This window comes from Uloborus diversus, chromosome 10, assembly GCF_026930045.1.
Source record: "Uloborus diversus isolate 005 chromosome 10, Udiv.v.3.1, whole genome shotgun sequence".
Taxonomy (NCBI): Eukaryota; Metazoa; Arthropoda; class Arachnida; order Araneae; family Uloboridae; genus Uloborus; species Uloborus diversus.
In genome coordinates this window covers 120054171-120066504 of record NC_072740.1, presented here as the reverse complement: position 1 = coordinate 120066504, position 12334 = coordinate 120054171, and the positions used below count along the sequence as shown (strand labels likewise).

Below are 12334 nucleotides of genomic sequence, written 5' to 3'. Positions count from 1 at the left end.
GTAATATATTAGAAGAAAGATCTATTCCTTACGTTTACAATGGTTTTTCAATTTTTATTCTATCATAATTGAGAGAGAAGTTAATCGTTTGAAAGAACACTCCCCCCCCCTTTTTTGTGCACATTTTGACTTTTTTTTTACAGTCCTATATTTTGAGCAATTTTCAAAATAGAAATTTAAAAATTGGCAGGATTACTTACCTTGTCATATGTGTCCTTTATACCAAATTTTATGAAGATCCAAAATGCTGAGGTCAAAAACTTCCTTTTTTTTAATTGATCTGAAATGTAATTGCTCATTAGAGAGTTTTCAGATGAAGAGTCCATTGTAATAATAAATAAATAAATAAATAAATTATAACAATAGTTAAAGTATAAAATTGTGAAAAGCTTTTCATGTTAATCTAATATATTATGTATCATTTTTTTTTCAGGTATCATTTAAAGGATGTCATCGTTGGAAAAATTTATTTCCTTTTAGTTCGTATCAAAATTCGGCATATGGAAATAGCTATAATAAAGAGAGAAACTACTGGCTCTGGACCCAACTCTTACAGCGATAATGATACGGTTGCAAAATATGAGATCATGGATGGGGCACCTGTTAGAGGTTAATGTTTATATTATTATACAGTAGAGTGTTAAAAATCCAAGGTAATTGAGGCTCAAGCCACCTCAGATTATTGAAAACTCGGATTATCTGAAAAATTCTTAGCGTTTAAAATTTTACACTGTTCGAAAGATGTAGGTTCGTGCACCTTTTGCTTCTTAGTTTACATTAAAAGGAATATATTGTCTCTACAAAGAGTTTCACTCAAATTGTAACATGTATTTCTCTTTTTAATTACCTCTGAACGAATTTTGATAAGTTTTTCTAAAGATGTCTAAATGTATTGTTGTGTGTAAATTTGTATTCAACCCAAAAAAATGCAATTTGACTGTCTCTGAATTCATTTTGATAGGCTTTGTCATGACATTTGAAAGTATGTGTGGGCGTGTGTATGTACATCTTATAACACAAATGCTGTTAGTCATACAAGATTAAAATTTCGTGTATACAACTCACATGGCATCAAGTTGTGTACTTCTCTTGTTGGTTGAAATTGTACATTCCAAAAGCGCTGCTTCTTTGTTCTTTGTGAAAAAACAAAATTAATTTTAAGTCCTTTTTTTGTAATAAGGTAGTAGCTCCAAAGCATCTTTAGTAATTAAAAAGTATTTATTGTCACTTGGATTGTTGTTGATACAGACCTCTCAACATCTTCTTTTGCTTTTTGCTGCTATAAATGCTTTACTATAGCGAAAAGATAGACTTTCAGATTTTCATGCGAACTATCTTTTAGCTATTAAAAAAAGTGTACCCTTAAATACAAATAAAGCACCTCAAATTCTATGGGACCTTTTACTTTTGAAACTTGGATTTTCGAGACTCTACTGTATATTATGTATTCTCTTCCAAATTGCTTAGTTAATTTTATCAGCAACAAGACTATTTGTATATATTGTGATTTTTGAAATTCAAGTTCATATAGATTTTAAAACCTATTTTTGAAGTAATATCTAAAAAAGAATTATATGCTTCTGTATATAAAAACTTTAATTTAGAGAAATAATCATACATTTTCATTTGAATCAGTTCAAAATTAAGATTTTGTTGTTCTTGCACATGAGATGCATGCATAATCTTAGTTAAAATAAACCTTGGTAATATCATAGAAGAAGCATTGTCTCAATTGCATCTCTTGGGCCTTTTATCCATCCAGTGTTTTTCTTATGGATTGGTAAATGCAGAGCCAAAGGTCTGCTAAGGTTTTTAATTTCAGTTAACCCAAAAACTTCCTTCAAGGATGAACATTTGCAAAACCAGACCCTGCAACAAAATTTGCAATGTTTTTTTTTTTTAATTTTATTTTATTTTTAAAAGTCTGTGTACTTATTGCTCTTTCATTGCATTTTATGGGCTTTTCCTCTCAATTCTTCTCATTAAATTTGCAAAAATTAGTCACATATAAAAACAGATTATGAAATAGATCCTGTGTAACATTACTAACATTCAAATAACAGATAAACAAGTTCAAATGCCTTATTTTGTTTTCTGTCTCACTTAATTAACTTCATCATGTACTATAATTTCCTCAAAACACTTTATGCTTTTTATTTAAACTTAATTTATTTATTACTTTATTTATTACTTAAAATTCAATGTTTGATCCTCTAACAATTCCTGTAATTAAGAAAAAAAAAAGCAAATTTAAATAAATAATTTTTTTACAAGTATATATAAAATTAACAAGGGAAAAAAAACAAAAACTTTCAAAATTATTTTGACTTGCTTCATCATGAACAAATAAAAAATTAATTTTTTTCCCTTTCTTGAATTTTTAAATAGCAGCATCATAGCAGTTTTTGCTCGCCAATTTCTAAGTTTCAAATGGTAGGGGAAAAGTGGGGCACATGTGAGCATTTTTTTTTTATCATTCCCTAGTTTCTCAGAAAATATTATCAATTTCTCACAGAAAAAGGATCTCCATGATTGACTAGTCTTTTTTAAGGAGTTTTTTAAAAATGTCTTCAATTGTTCACAAGTGCCCCTATAGAGGGGACATTTGAACACGATTGAAAAATGCAGGACGAGCATTATATTTCATCAAAAAACGCCTTATAAATAGCAAGTTCTATTCCCCTGGATCGACAAAAAAAAAAAAAAATCTTATGAGACTAAACAATACAAAGAATATTTTATTATGTAAACTTTATTCTTGTTATATAGTGTGTTTAAGCTTCATACAGAATATGATGATGAATTTTAAAATTATTCTGGAATTCAGTTTTTAGTTAAAGAAAAATATTTTGTCTTTATTTTATTTGCAAATATTATATACCATTAAATTTTTGGCCAGCTATTTAGTGATTAAAGGATTTTAAAAGTAAAAAATAATAAAATAAATAATTAATAATTATGTAATAATTATAAACAATAAATTTACAATCTGATTGCAACAGAGTTATAATTATAAATCGTTACATATCTTTTAACACTTATGTATTATAAGTCTACACTAATATTTACATAACAGAGAGGATATGAAAACTGTTCACATGTGCCCTTGCATGTTGTCTTTACAAGTGCCCCATCATCTACCTTTGAACTAATTTTCAAAAATAAAGAATTTTTAATTGAATCACAAAATTTAAACATTGGCATAAATTTAAGTGAATGTTCATACAATGGTTTTAGTAATTAAATTTAGCTTATTAATTAGTTTAAACTACAGTGAAGCACCGTTTATAGGTTTTTGAAAGGACTGTATGAAAAAAAGCGTACAAACGAAAAAACGTATAATAGGTATAGGTTAATGTGTATAAGACTTTGCAGGGACTAATTTTAAAAACGTGTAATTGATAAAAACATATAAAAGAGAAACGTATAAACGGTGTTTCACTGTTTTAACACAAAGAAGACTGATAAAAACACATCAGCATCTGCTAAAACAAATAAGATATCACCACAAGAACATAAACTGACTCCTTGCTCTGAAAGTTTGGTTAAGAAATAGGGCTGGAACTACCAGTGCTTGAGAACTTTTAAAGATTTTTTGTTTGACGTTATCCCAGTAAAACATACCATGTTCACATGTGCCCTATGCTCACATGTGCCCCTTTTCCCCCTACTTGGTGATTAAAACTGAGATATTTTTTCTAAATTTGTTTGTTGAAATATTTATTTTTAAAATTATTTTGTAATGCATGTACTTTAAAAGAAAGAAGATTTTATTTTACTGCTTTAAAGTGGTTGTTTTTCAATAGATTTTAAGCTAAGGAAGAGAGAGAAAAAAAATTAATAAACTTAAAAGCCATATACCGTAGAACTCCTCTAATGTGGACACTAATGGGACACTTTTTTTTGTCCACAATAGAGAGGTGTCCGCAGGACAGGGGTTTAATAATGTTATTTGCATAGTTGGCAAGGTTTTGGACACTAAGCCCTAGTTTTTACCATCCTGTCCGAAAGTGTCCAAAACTATATTTTTAACGAAATTGTATTTTGTAAGAAAACATCAAAAACAGAATAAAATGTATTAAAGTAATGTTTTTTATTGAACATTTATTCAATGTGAACATTCAACTTATTTATGCAGCTGATTTTAATCTAGTTACATAGAAGTTGAATTCTTGATTAAAATTTTACGTTTGTATGCATGAGTGTAATTTTTGTTTTGTTTTTTTTTGTTTTGTTGTTTTTATTTATTTATTTATTTATTTTTTGATAGTTGTAACAAAATTTCCCTATATTTACACATGTGTGCAAATGAAAGTAGGATTGGCAAGGTTTTTACCATCCTGTTCAAAACCCTTGTGTCCAAAACTGTCTGAAAGTGTCTAAAACTATTTTTTGAGAAACTATATTTTGTGAGCAAATATCAAAATAGATCAAAATGAGTTCTATTTTTTATTTTTGGAAAATTTATTCAATGTGATTATTCAAGAATAAATATGTATGTAACTTATTTATACAGCTGATTTTAATCTAGTTAAGTAGAAGTTGAATTCTTTATTAAAAATTTCAATTTCTAATCATGAGTTTTCCCCCCTCTATAATAGTAACCAAATGTTTCTACATTTATGCGTTTGTGCAAAAGAAAGTGTTCAAAATATAATGCAACAATTGACTTAAATACAATAAATTACAATTCTTTGTAGTTACAGAATGTATTATATTAAGAATATGAACTAAAAATGAAACAAGTTTTTAAATATAAGTGCATCTATTTAAACATCAATTTATTGTTCTTTAATCTGTAATTTAAAAAATAATTTTTGTTTCATAAAACCATCATGTAAACTTATTTGTAAAAACTATAAAAAAAATAAGCTTTTTTTTGTACCCAAATATTGCACATTTAATAACATTCCTTTGAGTTATAAATGATACTGAAATTAGTTGACTTGGTAGTGTTGTGAATTTCCATTCATAACTCTACCAACTGTAAGATAAACAAGGAAGTTTTTATGTAATACATTTAAGTAAAATATTTTTTAAATCAACATTTTGGAGAAATTTTTTTATCAAATACTCATTGATTAAAATTCATTAATATTTAAATTCATGCATTACAGATATTGCAGTAATTATGAATTGATTAGATTACACCATTTTAGCTTTAATACTGTTGGACAGTTTAGGACACTTTCGGACAGTTTTGGATGGTAAAAACCACCTGTCCTATCCTAAACCAGTTTCAGACAGTCCAAAACCCAACCCTGGTTATTTGCATTGGAATCAGGGAACTAAAAATTGTCCGCATAAGAAGAATATTTGCACTTGAGGTGAGGGGTTTTAATGTATTTGATAGATTATGCATTTTCAATTTTTTTGTACTCTTTTGGTTATTTAAAAAAATAGCAATAACTTGGCAGTTAAACTTCAGAATTATTAAATTTACTGCAGTCTCTCTCAATTTTTAAACTTTTATTATTTTCTTCTCTCTCCGCCCAGCCCTCCTTTGATTTAGGGTCTTTGAATTAAAAGCAATTTAGCATTTTTATTCATAACTGTTTGTGATTGGGAATCTAATTAGTATTTTCAGAAGCATTATCTGACTATTTTGATGGTAAAATATTGAACAGTAATTTAAATAACCTTCACATTGTTTTACCATGATATCAAGGTTATCACTTCTAGTTTCAAGGTATAAAAATTTAAATATTTTATTGTTTATCTAGACTTATTTTTATTTTGTTTGTTTTTAGTGATATTGTCATGAATAGCTGTGAAAAATTATGCATTTGAAACAATATAGTTAGTTTTTTCTTTTCTTCAGGTGAAAGCATTCCAATTCGTGTTTTTCTTGCTGGATATGATCTAACACCCACAATGAAAGATATCAATAAGAAGTTTTCTGTACGTTATTATTTGAATCTGGTCCTAGTTGATACAGAAGATAGGCGTTATTTCAAACAACAAGTATGTTTCGAACCATTAAATTACTTGATTTGAGTTATAAATTCTTCAGTATATATAGGAAAATGAAGAAAGTCCTTTGATGGTCAAAAAAAAAAAAAAAAAAACCTACAGTGTTAGTACTGCAAATTTTAAGTTTTAATGAAACATAAAACTTTTTTTGGAACTGATGTGATATACCCCACCCTTGGCGACTTTTTCCTGTTGGCGCCAAGAAAGCGTCGCCAAGAAAACGATGTATGACGACATACGTCATACATCGTTCTTAGCGATGCTTTTTTAGCGCCAACAGGAAAAAATCAGATAAAAAAACATGATCAAAGCACTTCAGAACACAATATATATAAAAACAGCATAAAAGCACAACAAAAAATATCACGAATATATGCTTCAAAAATGTACAGGGCCGGGGTTTTTTGTAAACATATTAAAATACAATGAAATAAATTATTGTATTAATTACAAGTCGAAATTAATGCATTAATTTTTTTTCATCATTTCTCCGGGATACGAGCCCTCGGTCTCATAGTACTTTCGTAATGAGACCTCGGCTCGCCGGCCCTGCCTCGGTCTCATTACGAAAGTACTATGAGACCTCGGGCTCGCCAGGACCTCGCTTCGCTCGGTCCGTTATCCCTCCGACTGTTAATATACATTACAGTCGGAGTATGGTCACAATTATGTATATTTATGTATATTATGCATATTCATGTGTATGTACACCCAAGGGTGGCTCCTTCCGTTCAGTGTACAATAATGACAGTTTTAAGTGTGAAATATGCACCATTATTGTGCAGATTTATTAATAAAATTCAGCATTTTTAAGAGTACAACCGAAAGAACTTTCAATTGTTAACTTAAAATTCAGTACCTAAAGGAGGCACGTTAATGTCTAAATAATTCGTGGCATCGATAAGGATTAACTTTTAGAACAAAATAACCAAACTATTTTTGTAAAATTAATTAACATACAGTAAAAATAAAGTTAAAAGCTACAAGAACCCCTCAAGGATTTGTAAAAAACAAAGAATTTCCGAAGTGAGAATTTTTATGTGAATTCTAAAATAAAGAACTTACCTTTTTATGGTATAAATCCTCACACTCAGTCCAAAACAAAACATCATCTGACAATGGCGCGTTATAGATACACACCACGTTGGAGTTAACTTTTAATTAACCTTCAAGTTTGAAGAAACTGGCATTTTCTAATGTTTTTACTTCAAAACACAACTACTGAATCTAAACTAACACAAAATAAGCATTCCTGTAAGGTATATTGCACAAAACAACACGTATCTCTCCTGCGTAAAACCAAGAACCCAAGTAAACAAGTTCGGACAAGTTTGCCTTCGCGTTGCCAACCACAGGTTAGTTTCACCAGGGATGCCATGCTTAAAAATTTATCGCCTCACTGGCTAGAAAAATATTTCAATTTTGTGCAAAAAATCGGATGTCGCCAAATGGGGGGGGGGGGGGTATATCACATCTGTACCCTTTTTTTTTTTTTTTTTTGCAGCGTTAAAATAAATATAGTAATAAGCATGATTTAATTTAAATAGTATTTTTATTTCAACTAAATTTAATGTAACAGTTTGAGTTTTAAGTTCAATATATAATATCTAACCATTGTCATATTGTGTGCATGTATTGGCTAACCTATTTTTTGGGAAAGATAGTTCAAAATACCTCTATCATATATTGCTATGATTTCATTGTTATTCAATAAAATTTAAGTGAATAAATTGCTTAAAATTCTTGTCTAAATATTTAGCAGTTAAAAAATTGTTTTATGAGCCATCATTAAGTGTACTTGAAAACAAATAATAAGTAGGGGAATGTAGGGCAAAAGGAAATAGTTGAGATAACTTACTTTTTTCTAAAGTGAGCATTTTGGAAATTTGTTCTGAAAATTATGGTACATAAAGGAAGAATAATATTTTAAATAAAACTTAGACAGAAACATTATTTTTATTTTTTGTAGTAAATTTGTACCTTCAAAAAAAAAAAGTAGAAATTTTTCACTTCATTTTTTTCACTGGGGAAATGGAAAAGTAAAATACAGGGTTAGCATTAAAGAATATCCTGTTTTTAAAAAATTATATTTCATAAACTACTACGCTTCTCACTATAAATGATACTTAAAAGTAAAGATAAACATTCCAGGTTCCTTTTCACTCATAGAGATTCAATGTGTGAGCCTTTCATAACAGGACACACATTTAACCTGAATTCTGGTTTGTTCCATACATTTTCGAGTGTTTCACTATCAATTTTTCGTAATGCTACACACATGCAATCTTTCAGTTCTTGAAATGTTGTAGGCAGTGGTGGTGTATAAACTCTTTGACAAAATCCCATAAAAAAATTCACTTGGGGTTTGGTCTGAGGATCTGGCTGGCTAATGCAGGAAGGGTAAATCAGCAACACCTGCATTGCCATCCAGGGTTACGGAACATGCACGTTTAAGTAATCATGTTTGTTAAAAAAAAACTTTATCTTTATTTTTATGTATCATTTATAGGGATAAGTGTAATAGTTTCTGAAATATAAATTTTTCAAACTGGGATATTCTTTTATGCTAACCCTGTATTTTTCTAATGAAATATTTTCTATTTGACTGTTAAAGATATTTTTGTTTAAATAAATTAGTAAATAAAAGAAAGAATGAAAAGGAAATGAAACAATAAACAAATAAATAAGCAAATAAATAAAGAGTTAATATAGGAGAAATAGTAAATGAATGAATAAGTATAAGGAAATCATTAAATGAAGGAATATAAATGAAATAATTAATGAATGAATACGTAAGTGATTTGATAAAGTGTTGAATAAATAAATGAAATGAACTCTTTCACTTTGATCCAAATGCTCTAGACTAACTGGACAAAAAATTTAAAATACAAATGCGTTTAATATCAAACAAATAAATACTGAACTGAATATTAGTTAGTCTCAATTAATATTTAAAAGGTAATTAACAAGAACTTTATGATTTATTAATAACAAAAATAATTTTCTACTTATCACAAAATTTTGCAATATGAGTATCAATTTTTGAAAATTGTTTTTATTAGGGAAGACTGGGGATACTTGATTCCCATTTTAGTTTTCAATTTTGTTCTCTGCTGCAAATTATCAAGATTAAAAAAAATTAAAAAGAAAGCATAAACTATGGTAATTTTTCCCTCTATCTGACAGTATTTTTTTAGTTGAAAATAAACATTATTTTGTCAAAATATTTTTTTTTTCAATGTTTTTTATAAAGGGATCTTGTGTCCCTACTTCAAGGAATTTATGATCCCTTCATGGGTGATACTTGATTCCACCGAAAAAATACATAGGCTTTTCATTGTATTAACTATTTACCTATGGATTTTAGTTTTCTACATAATGTTTCTAAAAAGTTACAATTCAAATTTTCTTTATTTGATAATAGTAATATGAACCCAAAAATAACATTGTTTTAAATTTAACCAGGAAATTTGTAGAGAAATGTACACCAATTTAATGACCTTATAATGCTATTGATCAGCAACTTATTCTCCAATACAGTTATGAACAGTGTATTTTATAAATAAAACTGGTATATTTTCTAAAAGTAGCATAACAAAACTAAAATTACCAAAAAAAAAAAAAAAAAAGATAAAAAGAAAGATAACTAAAAAAATCAACTTATTTGTTTCTTGTCTTGCAATAGTTAAATTAAGAGTTTTATCAATTGAATTAATGAAAAAGAAAATAAAGAGAAAAAGGTAAATATCAGTATACTTGAAAATTAAAAGAAAGCTTATCAAATGTTTTCAAAACCAGAAAAGTCAAATGCGAAAATTACAGTTGTTGCAGTTCCTAAAGTTCCACACAACCTAACTGGATCTGTCAACTTATCACAATCATTCTCATCTTCTACACTATTGTCGATTTTGTTAGAAAATGTTTTGGTTAGGCATGCTACCTTTTCGTTTTGAAAAACAATTTCAAACTCTGGAAAACTAATTTTGCATTCTATTTGACCTGCATAATGGGGTAACTCTCTTTTTTGTTGTAAATCTAACCATAGCAAAATAATTTTTTTTATTCAGACAAGGATCACCTTCAGGGACCCCACTAAGGATTCGAATTGTTAGCCAGTAAATTAGCCAGATTTTAAGTGTTATCCAAATTTCAAAAGTCTTAGCCAAACCCTAACTTTAACTGATTTTAATGTATTTTTGTCTGTAGAAAAGTTTCAATCAGAGAATGAAGTATAACTTAATTTTTGACAATATTTTGAGGATAAGGGCAGGGGTCAATCCAGGAATTTTTGTCAGGGCCCGTTTTTTGGAGTTTTGTAGAAAAAAATGCAAATTAAGTACCTTTTTTGACAAATCGTATGTAATTAAAAAAAAAAAAAAAAAACTTAAATACTTTTCCTTTATGAGTAATAATAATGGATACTTTTTAAGAATGTTAGTAAAGAAGAAGTGATTTAATCGAGCAACAGTATTTGATTTTACTCGCTCCTCACGCGTTTCTGTTCGTTATAAAATGGCTAAGAAACATGATTATTCAGACTAGTACAGTAAAAAGGAAAAAATGGCTAAAAACAATTCAAAGTGATATTTATCATTCTTTAATGAAATTGAGAGTAGAAATAAAAGCTTTTAATAAAGTAAAGACTGCATTCTTAGTCTGATCTTTCAAGATGTCAAACACAATGAAACAAACATGCCATCCAACAAGACATCTGCCAACTCAACAATTTCTACTCAGTAGTCTTGTTGCCTGCAGTATGAAACAAAAACCACCAACAGGCTTGCTGTGCATTCGAAATTCCTCCAATCAGTGAGAGGTGCAAGTCAAACTTCATCCTTCCTCCAACACTAACGCGCATGCTCGCAACTCATTTCACTTGGAGTGGCTAGATGGTTAGAGGATAAAACAACTTTCAGTGACTGATAAAGTCTAGCAGTTTTGTGAAAGTTCCATTTTTAGAGGTCGGAATTTTGTGAAGGGTTCAATTTTAGGGGTCCGAATATTGTAAATGGGCCTAATTTCTGTCTAGATTGACACCTGAAGGGAAATATTTTTTTGCTATAGAATTTCAGAGAATTTCCTATTTGCCAATCACAATTTTCCAAATTAGAGTTTTTTCAAACGAATTTGTGATTTTATTGCATTTGGCACATTGGGGAGTGCTTAACCCGGTCCTTGACATTTTAACTTGTTCAAGCTCATTTGACTGATCTGAACATAATTCATCAGTAAAATTAGTTTATTTTTATATGTTTGAGGTGTTATGTGTAAATAAAAATATTGAGTTTGGTTATGTGTATGAGCTGATATTTTAATTACTTTGGAGACTTACTATGCAGTGATTGTTTATATCTATCACTTATACTATGATAAATTTTATCATTTTAACATGGTTTTGAATATTTAAAAATAAGGTCAACTAAGTAAACTACAGTTATATTTTTATTGTGTTCATATTGTTATAGGAATACTTGATCCATGGGATTATGTATCCCTGAAACAAAAGGATCAAGGATCCCTAATATGAGATTTTTACAAACATGTTCTATTTTTAACAATCAGTGGCTGTTTACTAAAAATACATCTTAACTATTACAGACTACTTTAAAATTATACTAGGCTAATTTTTTTAAGTTGTATATAACAGACAATGTAAACTTCAGAATGCTTTCCTTAAAAAAGTTTCCTTAAAGAACATTCAGAGGGTCATTTCTTGAGCTAAAGCAAAGTGACTGAAAAAGACTAAGTGTTGCCAGTTTTTGTGCACAAGTCTAACCAGTTTTTGTGTACAAGTATAACTTTAACATTGTTGCTAGGTTTCAAAACTCTGCTTAATGATTTTGGTATATTTTTGGCTGAAGGATCATGTATCTCCAGGAATCAAGTGTACCTAGACCCCCCTATTTTGTTCTTTGATTTTCCAAGGTACTTTTTTCTTGACTGGAATAGACTACATGATTTACTACATAGTTAAAATATTACTAAATAGGTGTCTGTAAAAAAATTGTAAATATTTCGCTATTTCTCTTTGCCCCGCTGTTTCATTTTCCCCGCTTACCCCTACTTATATGGTGAAATACAATTAATTTGAAAAGTATGTGGCTTTCCAATTCTTCCTATTTTTGAACTCTAATCTTCATAATTTTTACTTTCTAATATTTACAGATGTGCTAAACGCACTTACTTGTCCAACTTTCATACACAGTTTGTACTAACAGTCTTTAAAATAAAACTATCAGAGGTCCTTCATAAGTCTCCTTTTTTTTGTCTTACTAATAGAGTGAGAACACTGAGGGAAAATGATAATTTGAATATCTTTGTCAATGTTTTTCCAAATTGAAGAAATTCAAAGAGAAAATAA

At 28.8% G+C, this 12334-nt stretch overlaps 1 protein-coding gene across 2 annotated transcripts in view; it reads left to right on the top strand.

Annotated features, from left to right (window-relative positions):
- LOC129231797 (vacuolar protein sorting-associated protein 26B-like) overlaps positions 1–12334 on the top strand; it is a 42260-nt gene that overhangs the window by 27621 nt on the left and 2305 nt on the right. For both annotated transcript variants that reach the window (XM_054866173.1, XM_054866172.1), the window contains 2 exons: positions 434–609; positions 5822–5964. In XM_054866173.1, coding sequence (XP_054722148.1) covers positions 434–609; positions 5822–5964 — 319 coding nt within the window. The remainder of the gene's footprint in view (positions 1–433; positions 610–5821; positions 5965–12334) is intronic.